Raw genomic sequence first — 15,217 nt, 5'->3', positions numbered from 1 at the left:
TGGGATACAGGTGACATCCCAGGGCGGGATCCATCCATCCCTGGGGGGAATGCTCTGGATTTGGGATGGTGAAACCCCCCACCCACCCCGTGGGGGTCTCTAGGGTGTTTTCCCTGGGGGGGTGTTCGGGAGGCGAAGCCGTCGCCGTCGGCATCTTCCCGGATCCGCCGTGCACCTGAGCCCATCCCATTCCCAGGAAACGTCCTCAGGGAGCCCCAGCGCTCCCCACATCCCTGCTGAGCCTCTTTTTATCCGCAGGATTTCTCCTGAGGGGTAAAAATCCCACCTTCCCCCCGAGGCGTCCCCCAAATCCCATCTGCGGGCGGGAGCAGCATCCACCACCCCAAAATCCCTGGGAAGTGGCACCTATGGATGCAAAACCCCCTGTGGTGCTGGTGATCTGATTCCCTCTCCATGCTTTGCTCCTGCCAATTAAAAAAAAAACCCCTCTGGAAGAGTCGGTTTGGGTGTCCTGCTGGGATGAGGAAAGGTGGGAATCGGGAGCAACCAGACCTCGAAACGCTGCGGGGTGAGAGCCCGGCACTGCTCCCCCCAACACACATTCCCATTAGGAATGCTCTTGGCAAGAAATCTCCTCCCAAAAGCCACGGAATGGAGCAGGATGGAGGGATCAGGGGCAGTGGGGGCTTTACATCCCATTAAATGCCCTGGATGTGGGAATGTCACGGCCTTAAAACCCCCTCCGGTGCCCGGATCAGCCCCTGTCCGGGACACCCACGGGATCGGGAAGCTCTTCCCAACCCCACAGACATCCGAGGAGCTTCACTCGGCAGGACCTGCCCTCCAAACAAACCAACTGACAAAGGGTGGTTTATTGGTCAACTCAAAAGACTCCCAAAAAAGCCGCTTCCCGCGGGAATTCCCGGTGGGAACGAGCGGGTGTAATTCCCACGCTGCTCCTTGTCCGGATGGAGTCCCCTTGGAAAAGCGGGAGGAGAAGGGGGTGCCGTGCCTGGACACGGCGTCCTGAGGTAGGTGCCAGGTCGTGCCCGGCTCTCCGGTTCCTGAGCGGGTCGGCTGTCCCGGGATCGGGAATTCCCGGGATCGGGAATTCCTCACAGCCGGGGCTTGATCTGCAGCCGTTTGCCTGGAAGGAGAGCAGGGAAAAAGGGGGGTGGTGGGAAGTGGGGGACACACCTGGACATTCCCAGGCTTCTCCCTGCCTGGTCATGAGGGGTTAAGGCACTGGAAAACTGGGAATGGGGGTGGTTTTCCGCCCTGGCCTCACCTCTGGCACCTTCCACACGGGTGTTCTCCGAGTCCTCCGAGGATTCCCGCGGCAAAATCCTCTTCCTTTTGGTGGTGCCTGGGAGGGGAAAGGGAGGGAAGAGGAGAAAGTCATGGAGGTTGGCTCAGGTCACCTCGGAAATCCCTTGGAATGGAGGGGTGGGAGCGTCCTGAGCTCCTCTCCTGCTCCTCGTCCCCCTTGGCCAAGCCCAGGATGGCTCAAATTCCCCAAATCCCTGAGAATCCTCAGCCCCCAAAGAGCGGCACTCGGAGGTCCCTTCCCATCCATCCGCTGCAGAATTCCCAAGCTAGGGGTGACAGAGAGAATCCAAAAGGATTTTTGGACCCTTCCCACTGGAAGCACAAGGCAAACACCGGGAACCGCTTTGGGGCTGGGATGGAGCCGGAAGGAGCAGAGCACTGGGAAGCAAGGGGTTAACTCCTGCTCCCTGCTCCAGCCAGGCATCCCCCAGGAATTCCCAGCACCCTTCTTGGGATGCTCCAAGTGAGGGCTCCTGCCTCCTCCAGAGAGGGGCCTGGATGCTCATGGAAAGCCTCTGGGAGGTGACCTCCTTGGAGAGGACAAGCCTGGGAATATCCCATGGATCAAGGTGGGAAATCCTTCCCTGCCTCAACCCAACACCGGATGCGCCTTTCCTGCAGCTTCTCCTGTTTTCCCTCTCCAAAGGGTTTGGAGAGGTGGTGCTGGGGGTTCCACCTGCCAGAGTGAAGGGTGGGAAGGACAGCGGTGGCCCCTCGGGATGGGTGGAAAGATTGGAAAGACAGGAGGTTTCCCAGGAAAAAACAGGCCCACAGCTTGCTGGAGGTGTAGTGGGAAAATTCCCACCTCACCTGGGATCAGAGGAGGTGGGAAAGGTGATGGAGAAGATGGAGGGAATCCAGCCCAAACCTGTTCCAGATGTTCCGGGGGGAGCAGCACACAGCTTGTGCCTGTTCCCACAAAATTCCACAGCACCATTCCCAAACACACCCAGCACGGAGGGGGGACCACGGGGACCTCGGAGAAGCCCAGAAAGGAAGGATTTTGGGGGATTTTGGGAGGCAGGAAGCGGGAGAGGACCCCGAGTTGGGATTAGGGTCCAGCAGAGCTGCTGGGGTCAAAGTCAGGGTGTCCCTGTTCCTGCTCCACCCGCAACCTGGGTCAGTGGGAACGGTGGGAAGGGCTCAATTCCCTTTGGATGAGCCGGAAAAAAACTTCCTTAGTGAATGTCTCCCATCCTGGTTGCTGGAATTAAGGACCAGAGCTGCTGGTTGTCACCCTGAGGGACAAAACCAGCATCTCCATATTCCTGCCCCACCAGCAACCGTGGTCCTGGTTCAGTGGGAATGGCGGGAAGGGCTCAATTCCCTTCGGATGAGCCGGAGAAAATCCAGTATCCACAAGGCACCTCACACATTAAGGAAGCAGAAATGCACAGTCCTTTTCTTTTTCTTGGAGGGGGGGTGTGGATTTTTAAATTGACCATAATGAACTTCCGGAGCATCCACACCCCGTTCCAAACACATCCCTCAAAGCTCCGAGGCGGGAATAGGGAAACCACATCCCAAAACGCTTCCAAAGGGCGGGAAACCCGGAGCAAACAGGGTGGGAAAGGGAGAGGAGGAGGGTGGTGTCTCTTCTCCAACATTTCCCACTTCTGTGCTTGGGAGATCCTGCGAGTGCTGTGATCGATCTCCCGCTTTTCCCTGCCTTTGGGAAGCGGTTCCATCCATCTCCCACCAACCAGGTGCATCCTTTCTAGTCAGCAAAACAAGCCCGGGCTGAGAAACCCCCCTTTTTCTTTCCCCCCCCCAAGAAACTCCCCTTTTTTTTATTTTTTTTTTTTTTGTTTTCCCATCACCACGATCGAGCTGCTTCCCAAGGAAGAGGAACCGGGGTGGGATCCTGAGTTTTTCCCGTTGGAAATAGGGTGGGTTTTGCTGGAGAATTAGGACTTCCAGTGTGTTTTTCCACCCCCACACCTTCCCCCATGGAAATCAACATTTATTCTGCCTGAGCCTAAGCAGGTGTCAGGCAGACAGAGGGGACTTGCCAGTCTTTTCCTGGAGAAAGGAGGGAGGAGGGAGGGAATCTGATGGGGATGGAAGGGGGGGCTGTAAATCACCCTTCAGGTGGCCCCATTAGATTCGTCTCTAAAACCTGCTTTTTGGAGGCTCCAGCTGCATCCCACAGGGAAAGGGGAGAACCAAGAGGGATTTGAAGGGATTTCAAGGCAGGGAAAGGGGAAAACCAAGAGGGATTTGAAGGGATTTCAAGGCAGGGAATCAAGGGGGTGGGTCCTGAATCCTCTCCCTGAGGGCTTAAAAAGGTGGGTTTCTCCACGGGGGTGGGAAAGTGGGAAGCAGCTGGAAAGACCCCAAATCGTGGGTGGAAGATGCCCAAGCCCCAAAGGAACGGGGCACAGATTTCCCAGCTCCACCATCCCATTATAAAAAGCTTTGGAATTTTGGTTGGTCTCCCTTCCTGATGGGATGTTTGGTCTCCATCGCTCTCCCGGTGCCACCACGGGGTTTCCACCCTGTCCTGCATCTTCCTCCAGGAAGAGGCTTCACCCAGGGATGCATCCCAGATTTCCCTGCTGGATGCTCCAGCTTTTAAGGCCAAGGGGAGAAATTTCCCAGGAACACAAGGAGACAACCTGCTGCTGTTCCATCCGGATCCTTCTGACCCTCAAGGGAGTTGGGACACCCTTTCCCACGTCTTTTCTCCTTAATTCCTTCTTTTAGGAGGGGAAACAGCAGCCAGACAACCATCCATGAGCTGCAGTGTGTGGATTAGGGATGGGATGGTGGATTGACATCCTTTCCCGGTGGGCTGAAGATTATCCTGGAGAAGATGGAATTTTACCAATTTAGAGGGCTCTTCCATCTCCAGCTTTTAGGTCATCAAATAGCTCAGGAGAAAGGAGGAGAAGAGCCCCACTTCCAAAGTGATTCCTCCAGAAGCCACGGCCATAAGGAGTTGGATGGTCCTTGTGTGTCCTTAATTTAGGATATTTCTGATTTCCAGGAGCCGGGGATGGTTGGATCACGACCCACCACAAATGGGAAGAGGGTCAAGAGAAAAGAGGAGCAAATCCCCACTTCCAAAGTGATTCCTCCAGAAGCCAAACCCGTAAGGAGTTGGACTTGGATAAACTTTGTGTGTCCCTAACTCAGAATATTCCTGGATCCAGGAGCCAGGGATGGTGGGACCAAGATCCACCACAAATGGGAGGATCAGGTTCCAAGGTGATTCCACCAGAAGCCAAAACCATGAGGAGCTGGACTTGGATAATCCTTGTGCATCCCAAACTCAGGATATTCCTGGCTCCAGGAGCCAGGGATGGTGGGACCAAGATCCACCACAAATGGAGCGTGGGGGGGATCAGGAGAAAAGAGGAACAAAACCTCATTTCCAAAGTGGTTCCTCCAGAAGCCAAAGCCATGAGGAGTTGGATGATCCTTGTGCATCCCTAACTCAGGATATTCCCGATTCCAGGAGCCGGGGATGGTTGAACCAAGATCCACCACAAATGGGAGGATCAGGTTCCAAAGTGATTCCACCAGAAGCCAAAGCCATGAGGAGTTGGATGATCCTTGTGCATCCCTAACTCAGGATATTCCCAATTCCAGGAGCCAGGGATGGTTGGATCATGACCCATCACAAATGGGAGGGTCAGGAGAAAAGAGGAGCAAATCCTCATTTCCAAAGTGGTTCCTCCAGAAGCCAAAGCCATGAGGAGTTGGATGATCCTTGTGCATCCCTAACTCAGGATATTCCCGATTCCAGGAGCCAGGGATGGTGGGATCACGACCCACCACCACCGTGTTCCCCCCAAAGGCGTCTGGACAAACCAAGGAAAAAAACCTCACTTCCCAAAGCAATTCCTCCAGAAGCCAAAGCCATGAGGAGTTGGATGATCCTTGTGCATCCCAAACTCAGGATATTCCTGATTCCAGGAGCCAGGGATGGTGGGACCAAGATCCACCACAAATGGAGCGGGGGGGATCAGGAGAAAAGAGGAGCAAAACCTCATTTCCAAAGCAATTCCTCCAGAAGCCAAAGCCACGAGGAGTTGGATGATCCCTGTGCATCCCTAACTCAGGATATTCCCGATTCCAGGAGCCAGGGGATGGTGGGATCACGACCCACCACCACTGTGCTCCCCCCACAGGCGTCTGGACAAACCAAGGAAAAAAACCTCACTTCCCAAAGCAATTTCTCCGGAAGTGAAAGCCACAAGGAGATGGAAGAACCTTGTGTGTCCTAAACTCAGGATATTCCTGATTCCAGGAGCTGGGGATGGTTGGATCATGACCCATCACAAATGGGCAGTGGGATCAGGAGAAAGGAGGAGCAAATCCTCATTTCCAAAGTGGTTCCTCCAGAAGCCAAAGCCATGAGGAGTTGGATGATCCTTGTGCATCCCTAACTCAGGATATTCCCGATTCCAGGAGCCAGGGATGGTGGGACCAAGATCCACCACAAATGGAGCGGGGGGGATCAGGAGAAAAGAGGAGCAAATCCTCATTTCCAAAGTGGTTCCTCCAGAAGCCAAAGCCACGAGGAGTTGGATGATCCTTGTGCATCCCTAACTCAGGATATTCCTGATTCCAGAAGCCAAAACCATAAGGAGTTGGACTTGGATGATCCTTGTGCATCCCTAAGTCAGGATATTCCCAACTCCAGGAGCCAGGGATGGTGGGACCAAGATCCACCACAAATGGAGTGTGGGGGGGGATCAGGAGAAAAGAGGAGCAAATCCTCATTTCCAAAGTGGTTCCTCCAGAAGCCAAAGCCATGAGGAGTTGGATGATCCTTGTGCATCCCTAACTCAGGATATTCCCAATTCCAGGAGCCAGGGATGGTGGGAACCAAGATCCACCACAAATGGGAGGATCAGGTTCCAAGGTGATTCCACCAGAAGCCAAAGCCATGAGGAGCTGGACTTGGATGATCCTTGTGCATCCCTAACTCAGGATATTCCTGATTCCAGGAGCTGGGGATGGTTGGATCATGACCCATCACAAATGGGAGGGTCAGGAGAAAGGAGGAGCAAATCCTCATTTCCAAAGTGGTTCCTCCAGAAGCCAAAGCCATGAGGAGTTGGATGATCCTTGTGCATCCCTAGCTCAGGATATTCCCGATTCCAGGAGCCGGGGATGGTGGGATCACGACCCACCACCACCGTATTGCCCCTTTAGGACTCTGGACAAACGAAGGGGAAAACCAAATTTCCAAAGCAATTCCTCCAGAAGCCAAAGCCATGAGGAGTTGGATGATCCTTGTGCATCCCTAAGTCAGGATATTCCCGATTCCAGGAACCGGGGATGTTGGGATCACGACCCACCACCACCGTGCTCCCCCTTTAGGGCTCTGGACCAACAGAGTTAAAAAACCCCTCACTTCCCAAAACGCTTCCCCCCTCCCAGGAAACCAAAGCCGCAAACAACCCCTCACCTCTCCGAATTCCCGGGGAATTCTCCGCTCAGCGGAGCCGTTAAAAAAGACTTGGAGCAGCATCTTCCGTGAATTACGACCGTAAAACGGCGGCCGTATGGCGGCAAATTTGCGCCCGCCGAGCTGCCGGGGCTTTATCGCCGCTCAGACGAGCGGGGAGGCTGTAAAATGTTTACAGAAAGGGTCGTTTGGAAGCCGTAAAATCCCCTTTTCTCTCCTAAACAAGGCTGAGCGGAGCCATTTACGCCGCCCGGAATGTGCCTCGGGGGAGAGGGGGGAAACATCTGCTCTCGCCAGGAGCTGGCGGGCGATGTTCTCCAACAAATTAACTAAAATGGGGGGGGGTTCCTAATTAAATTAGCGCTGGGTCGGAATGGGCTGGCGTCGGATGAGGGGATGGTGCAGGCGATTTAACTGGCGGGTGAAATATGGAAAAGGAAAAATCCTGGGAACGGCTGCGGGAGGGGAAGGGGAGAGAGCCCTCCCCTTCCTCCTGTTCCCCCCAGGCTGGATGACACGAGGTGGAAGGATGGGATGCTTCCCAGTGGGTTTTTTTTGGGGGGGAGGATATGCTTGGAAAGCCCCAGCACCCTCAAATCATTTTGGCTGGGAAAGATCCCCCCTCTCCGAGATGATCATGTTCAACCTCTGCCCGGTCACCTAATCCCAAATTCCCAGGTTCCTCTTGCGGGGTTGGAGGATGACAGCGGGTTTTGCTCCATGGATTCCCATCCCCTTTCCCTGTATCCCAAGCCCAGACCCCCCCTGAGACCCTCCCAGGCTGATGCCCACGCTGGTCCTTAAAGGTCACTCCGAGCCCCCTCCCCGTCCTCGGTGTTTCATTTTCTTCCAGGATTAAAAGGGCACTTTCCTCGAATTCTGAGGGTTTAACCAGGGAATTCAGCTCCTTCCATGACAACAACCTGGCCTTCTCCTCATTTACCATCCCAACAGTCCCTGTGTCAACTCCAGGCTTCACAAACCCAACGTTATCCTCCCCCTCACAGGTGCAGATCCCCAAAATCCTGATGCCACTTAATCAAAGACTCATCCTGACCATCAACACAGCTCCAGGCTCAGAATCCCGGAATCCTGGGATATTCTGAGCTGGAAGGGACCCACCAGGGACACCGAGTCCAGGTGGAGTGGCCACCACGAAGCACTTGGTCCTTCAGCAGCTCCAACGGCCTCATCCCGCCTCCTTCTGGGATGATGCCTCGTTAGTGGTCGGGATTCCTCTGCTCCCATTGGATTTTGGGAGTCCCTGGATTCTCCTGTGCGCCCAAACCCCTTGGATGAGCGTTGGGATGAGACCCAAGTATGGGCAAACCCATGGGACAACATTCCCGTGTCCAGAATTCCTTTGGCAGGGAAGTTGCTTCCTCATTAGATGGTTTTAGAGCCATCTGTGATTCCTGCCCGGTTTTCCTTTCCCATGGATCCCTCCAGCACCTGTTTTCCCGATGCCACGTGATCCCCTGGGCAAAGGAGCACGGAGGGAAGGAGTGCCCTGACCTCACCTCCACAGGGTTCCTCCCAGCATTCCCAAATAAACCAGTTCCTCCTCCTCCTCCTCCTCACAGCCCAAAAAACCTGGAAATCATCCTTCCCTGCACGGACACGCGGATAAAAAGGACACCCTCACTGCCAAGTTATTCCAGGTTGCCAAGAGTAATCCAGGGCCTTCCCTGGCCAATCCAAGTTCCAACAGCCACGGGTTAATCTTATCCATGGATTAATTGCTCCGAATTCATCACGGAGATAAAAACCCCACTCTGGGAACAACTCCCCGCCCGGGATCAAGAGGGAGTTGAACCAAGGCCAAGGAGAGCGAAGGAGGGGGGTGGAAATCCCTGGAAAGGGAAGCCAAGAGCAGCTTTCCCAGCCGGAATTGTCCCTCGCCGTTCCCACCAGGCTGCAGCCCGCGGTGCGCTCCTGTGACTTCGGGAATATGTTGCTAATCCCGGGAATTCTCTTTCCGACAGCGTTAAGGCATCTCAGCCCTCCCTGGCTCGAAGTGATTGAAGATCCTCGGTGCCCACTCCAGCCTGGATTTGGTGCTGGATTCATCCCTTCTCCCAGCTCTGGGAAGCAGGGATTGAGGATGGGAAGGAATCCTGCTCAGCCACACCCTGTGCCAGCCGAGCTGGGGGTGGGAATTCCATCATTCCTGCCACAAAATTACTGTGATTTGTGAGCCCGTTGTGTGCCAGTGCTCGGGAGATCCAGAGGCTGCACATCCCTCGGGAGAAGGATGGGAGTGGAAAAGGGAAGTGGGAAGCAACATCCCACTGGAAAACCTCCCAGCCAGCGCTGGGAAGGACCAGGCACATTCCCTGCCTTGCCATCTCCACCACCTCTGCTCCCGGAGAAACAGCCCAAAGTGCCATTCCCTACCGGATTTTCCAGTGGAAAAGCTGAATTAGGAACGGAGGAAAATGCTGGAGAAGCAGAAAAGCAGCAGAACTCCGCCAGGAGCCGCTTTGGAGAGAAACAAAGACGACTCTTCTCATCGCTCCAACAGTTTTCCCACTTTTTCCCTCCCCCACTTTCACACTGAAACGTTTCCCTGAGCTTTTCCCAGGACGAAAAGGCAGGTGTGAGAATTCCCAAGAAGTTCTGCTCATCCTAAAACCGCCTTTTCTGAAGATTTTTACCCATTTCCAAAGCGGATAAATCCCAGATTAAAGCAGCTCTTCCCTCAAAACTCGCGACCTGTCAACAGCCCATCCCATTTCCCACTGGGATGTTTTGATTTCCAAGCTATTTCCCACCGGGAAGCACGTGGGATGGATGCTCCAAAGGTCCTTCTGTGGGTCCAGTGGTGCATCCCACTGAAACCCCTTCCTGCCAGGCACTGCTCTGCTTCCACCATTGGAATGAGATTGGATTCATCACCGGATAATTTATAGGAAAAGGAAGGAGCTGACGATAAAATACGGGATAAAATCCTCCCAGGTGGTTTTGGGAACAAACACAAGGATTTGGGCCTGGATGGGAGACCCTGTTTGGGTTCTCAGTGTGAACTGGTTTGGAGACTCCCAGGGAACACCAATCCCAAGAAAACTCCCGGAGAGCAGCGGGGAACAACCCTCCTTGCTCAGACAACCCGAGCAGCTCGGAGCCCACGGCGGGAAAAAGCTGAGGATGTGATTCCTACCTGGCTTCTCCTCTGGCTCGTCCTCATCCTTCTCCACTTGGCAGCCCTGGAATCCGGGATACTCCGGGGATCGGAGGGAGATGAAGGACGGGAGCTTCTGCAGGCAGCTCCTTGCCTTGGTGTCCTCCTCCTTCCGCAACTTCCCCTCCTGCTCCGTCCTGGAAGGGCCGGGAATTTCCCCATCGTCGTGGAGCTGAGCTGGATCCTTCCTGCAGCAGGCAGATGGGACAAATGTTAAGGAGAAATAAACCAATCCCACTTTTTGCAAGGTTGGGAATGGCACCACGTGCAATGGAAGAGGTCCAGGGGCTCCCGGGGCTCCATCCCAGGCCGCTCCACATCCCTGGAGCCAACAGGGATTCAGCCAGAATTCCTCCCTCTCCAGCTGGACTCCCTGCCCTGCCCTTCCCTGCCAGTTTTCCAGCTCCTCAGATTCTCCTGGAGGCTCCTGTTTGGGAAGGGGAGCAGGGATGGCTGGGAGATGTCCCGCTGGGCTTGGCTCCTTCCCAACCCCACCTCTCCCCTGCAGGCAAACACGACACTCCAGCTCCGTTCCCATCTCCCACCACGGTGCCAAGAAAGGGCAAAAAAAAACCACTCCCCCTCCTCTGGAGCAGCTTCCAAGCCGGGGTTGTGCTCCCATCCCTGTGGGAAGACGCCAGGAGCCTCCCAGCCACCCAGCCCTGCTCCCATCCCTCCTTCCCTAAAAAGAGCAGGGAGCTATTTTACACCTCGTTCCCACCGGGAACGTGAGCTGGGTGTCATTCCAAGGCTCTTCTGTCACCCGGGATAAGTTGGGAGAACCTGCTGAGCGCTCGTCCCCCCTCTGCTACCTTACAAGGCAGGCCCAGGCCCGGGAAGGAGCCTGGACCAGGCTGGCACAGCTCCCAGATCCCTGTGTTTCCATCCCACCTTCGCTCCCACCTCCCGCTTTTAAAGCCAAATCCCCTCTTGGGCTTTCAGCTGAATTCCACTGGGATGCAGGAACTGGGAATGTCCTGCAGGAAGGGCTGGGGGGTGAGGGAAAGGAAGCCTGAGGAAATCCATCTCCTGGGGAGGACGAGGATCAGCATGTCCATCCTCTGCCTGGGGGTCCATCCCGGCACACAAAAACACCAGGAAGAGCTCGGAGAGCTTCCAAGGACCCATCCCAGCATCCAACTGCTTTCCAAAGCCTCTGGCACCTCCACGCCCCACCCTGGCAGTGCATCCAGATGAGGGCTCGGCTCTGCTCCCCACATGGATATAAGGAAGAGGGACGGTGGTTTCCCATTTCTCCCGGAGCTATGGATAAGCTGGACCCACTTCCAGCAGCGGAAATTCCATCAGGGCTCCTCCACCTCCCAGGAGGAAGGTCCACGAAAGCCTGGGAGATACCTGCAGGTGCTGGAGCCTTGGATGCCACATTCCCAAGGGTGAATCCTCTCTTCCCTCTCCACCAGCTCCCTCAAACACGGACACCGCCCAACCCATTGGTGGCTCCATCAGGAGGCACCACACGCCTCCAAATAAACCAGGACACAAGACCCTGGAGGAGGAAAGATCCCGGAGCAGGCCGGGAAGGAAAAATGAGTCTGTCCCGCTTTTTTCCTACCTCTCCAGCTTCTCCTTGGCCCATCTCCACTTGGCAGGGGGGTTGGGGTGGTCTCCATCACCCGCCACCTCCTGGGGGTGACGCCTCTTGTGGGGGTGCAGGAGTTTGCAGCGGGCGCCCCTGGGACAGACGCCCTTCTTGGCGAAGTCGGGACAGACCAGCGTGTGCTTCTTCTTGCACTGCCAGGGAAGGAGAGAGCCGGGGTTGGGAAAAGCGGGAAAAGCCCCGTGGGGAGCACGGGAAGGGCTCCTTCAGGTGCCACCAAAGCCTTGCTGAAGGGGAGAGGAGGATGTGTTGGTGATCCCTTCTGCGTATCAAAACCCCGTTCCACGACAAAACACTCCCGAAAAAAATAATGACGCTCCCGGCTCACCCGCAGCTTTCCAAGAGATTTCATGGATCCAAACCACCCAAGCCCTCCTGATGGCAGTGATTTACGGTGCTGGGAGGTCCCAAAGAGGTTTAACTGGGCTGGAGAAGCTGGTTTTGGAGAGGACACGAGTTGTCCCAGACACTCCTGGGAGTTGGGGAGGAGCAGGGAAGAGCAGGAACAAAGTCCTTTTGGGACTTATTTTGGGATCGCTGCTTGGACCTGAGGAAGGGGGTTGAAGGCTGGAGCTCAACCTGCTCTGGAAATGAGCTTGGTTGATGCTCTCCCATCCCAGGAAGCTTAGTGTGGCCGTGGAATGGGGCTGGAAAAACGACGGCATCCAGGTGCTCATCCCTAAAAGTGCTTCTGGCGCTTCCAGACCCTCCAGTGGGAGGGAGGAGCCATCAGCACTCCAGAGCTTCCCCACGAGGCTTCCTGCTGGGAAAGGGCACTTTTTGGCAGTGGGAAGAGACACAGGCAGGGAAGAGGAGATGCCTTCAGGCGGGATTTCCCTCGGGGTGACCGGGAATGTCGGTGGGGGGAAGGAGAAGGAAACAACCTCTCTCTGATCTCCGACTATTCCCAACACCCAGCACTCCAGAGAGCTCATCCCAGCGAATCCCAAGGGATGCAAGGCTGGGAGCAGGTCCTGGAGCCCTGTTAGTCCCACTCCCAGCCAGGATGCTCCATCCCACCCAGCTTGGCTTTTGCAGGAAGCACCAGGTCGGGACATCCACGGTTGAGACTCAATCCCAACCCACACGGCACGGCCAAGGATTCCCAACGCCAGCATTCCCTTGGCGACCCTCCCCACGAGAAAAGCGTGGGGGTTTTTCCAAACCTGGGTGCCCACCCAGCATTTTCAGTGGCTCCAATTCTGCCCAGATTTTGGGGAAAAGGGGACGAATCGGTGGGAAAGGGAAACACAGGGAGGGTTTCAGGATCATCCTCCCCCAGCTTAGGAAAACTGTGGGGGAGCTCCTGCCCTTTTTCACGGCACGTTGACTCCGGGGACACGGGAGCAGCTCCCTCGTTGCTGACCTTTGGGATGAACGGGATCCCTGCTGGGCCCTGGGAGAGCTCTCCTGGAAAAGGCAGAAGGGTTTGGCAGCTCTGCCTGCCGGGGATCCGGCACCGGAGCGAGGAGCTCGCCTGCCGGAGGCTGGGACGGCGCTGAGCAGCGGGAGGGCTGGGATGCAGATGGACACACGGATACAGAGGCTCCATGGGGGAAGGAGGGGGGGGATGGCGCTGCTTTTCCACTAAAAATTCATATAAACCCCCCCCATTCCTGTGATTTTCCAGCTCTGTCGGAAGCCAAGGGACAAGTTGAGAGTTGAGTTGTGGCTCTGCCGTTATTCCTAAATCCCGTGTTTTGGAGAAACGTGGAATCATGGAATGGATTGGGTGGGAAGGGACCTGAAAGATCATCCAGTCCCACCCCCTGCCATGGGCAGGGACACCTCCCACTATCCCAGGTGGCTCCAACCTTGACCTGGAACACTCCCAGGGATGGAGCAGCCACAGCTTCTCTGGGAATTCCATCCCAACCCCTCCCTACCTTCCCAGAGAAGAATTTCTTCCCAATATCCCATCTATTTCAGTTTGAAGCCATTCCCTGTGTCCTGTCCCTTCCATCCCTTGTCCCCAGTCCCTCTTCAGTTCTCCTGGAGCCCCTTTAGGCCCTGGAAAGGGCTCTCAGGTCTCCCTGGATCCTTCCCTTCTCCAGGTGAACATTCCCAGCTCTCCCAGCCTGGCTCCAGAGGCTCCTGCCTCCATTTTCCTCATTTTCCCACCTCACCTGCAGACAGGACACACCCTGGACCAAAGACAAACACTTGGAAAAGGCAGTGACAGGACAGGAATTCAAACAGAGGAATTTCTCCCAAAATATTAATGAGAAGAAAAGGAAAACCCCTCCTCCCCCTTCAAAACTCCCTTCAAAAGAAGTGAAACAAAATTAGGGAAGAGGAAAAATAAAGGCACGAGATCGTGGGGATGATCAAACCCCTGGTCCTGGGTCCTGTTCCAGCCATCCCAGTTCCTGGAATCACAGAATATCCTCAGTTGGAAAGGACCCCCCAAGGATCATCGACCCCAAATCCCGGCTCTGCACAGCTGGGATTTGAATCCCTGAAAAGTGGGATCTGCAGAGAGCTTTCCATCCCTAAAAGGGCTTGGAAAAGGAGAAGAGCAAGGAAAAAAAAAAGGAGCCTCGGCCTCCAAAACCCCACAGGGATGCTCCGCTGAGGGACGATGGGGTTTGGGGGGAAAGGGGGGTTTTTGTCCTCCAAGGAACAGGCTTACAAATCCCTGTGGGATCGGGATGTGCCACCTCCCCGCTTGCTCCGACCTCTGGGTCAATCCCATGTTTTTCTGGCTGCAGGGCAAGAAGATGCTTCCCAAAGAAAACAAACCGTGAGCGACTAATCCCGAGGCCGCGGCCCCGGCTCGGGTTTCCAAGCGGCTTTTCCAGGCCATTCCCGGCCCTCCTTTCTGGAACACCCCATCCCCATCCCGCCGTTTCGGGGCTGGCACGGCGAGCTTTGGGATTGGAAAAGCCCCTTCTGTTAATTTACAGCGGCCTCCCCTGCTCCTGGTCCCGCATTCCTGAGGCTAAGCCATAGGGAATTTTTGCTTCCCACCGGGATGAGGCCGAGCCAGGACTGTGGGGTGGTGCTGGGGGCCATCTGATCCCTTCCACCTGTCAGGGGTGGATAATTATACCACCCCCCTACTCCCCACACACACACACCCCCACGGGACCCCCGCCAGCCCACGGGCTGGGCCACAAAAAGGGGAGGGGGAAAAAATAAAAATTCCAAAGGAAATCCCACAGAACCCCGGGGTGAAACCTCCCCCCACCTCCCAGCTCCGGGATGGAGGTGCCACTGATGATGATCCCGCTGTGGGGTTCCCCCCAAGGGGTTGGGATGGTGCCCTGCTGGCAGTTCCCGTGTCCAGGACTCCTTCCCTGCCTGCCAAGGAAGCTCCGGGGGAAGCTCAAGGTGCCGATGGCCTTAAATGGTCCAGGGGGTCCCGAGAGCGGGATCGGGATGAGGGATGGGGTTGGCAGGGCCCAGCCTTCTTTAGCAGGGAGCTGGCAAAGGAGCAGGAGGAGGAGGAGGATCAGGAATGATGTTAATGAAGTTTTTCCATGGACAAGCCTGGCAGGAGGAGGAGGAGGAGGAGGAGGAGGGTGAGGAAAAGGCCACGCCGGGTTTACTGGGCCAACCACCCACCACCCACCGACCCATCAGGGTAGGGAGGAGAGATCCCATCATCCAGCCTGGCATTCCCAAGCACCTTGCCCAGGGTGAACTTCCCAGGTGTCTCCAGGCTTATCCCACCCCCCCTGCTCCTCTCCCAGCAGAGGGACAA

General features: G+C 55.7%; 1 protein-coding gene across 1 annotated transcript in view; it reads right to left on the bottom strand.

The window, feature by feature from the left end:
* Window positions 1-815: 815 nt before the first annotated feature.
* ZC3H3 (zinc finger CCCH-type containing 3) overlaps window positions 816-15,217 on the bottom strand; it is a 66,767-nt gene continuing 52,365 nt past the window's right edge. The window contains exons 7-10 of the mRNA XM_050311943.1: window positions 11,467-11,645; window positions 9,873-10,081; window positions 1,250-1,327; window positions 816-1,108 (exon numbers count right to left, since the gene is read on the bottom strand). Of these exons, the coding sequence (XP_050167900.1) occupies window positions 1,077-1,108; window positions 1,250-1,327; window positions 9,873-10,081; window positions 11,467-11,645 (498 nt within the window). The 3' untranslated portion in view covers window positions 816-1,076. The remainder of the gene's footprint in view (window positions 1,109-1,249; window positions 1,328-9,872; window positions 10,082-11,466; window positions 11,646-15,217) is intronic.

Source organism: Myiozetetes cayanensis, unplaced genomic scaffold (genome assembly GCF_022539395.1).
Source record: "Myiozetetes cayanensis isolate MyiCay16 unplaced genomic scaffold, myiCay2020 scf1, whole genome shotgun sequence".
In the NCBI taxonomy this organism is placed as follows: Eukaryota; Metazoa; Chordata; class Aves; order Passeriformes; family Tyrannidae; genus Myiozetetes; species Myiozetetes cayanensis.
This window is presented reverse-complemented; position numbering and strand designations above follow the sequence as displayed.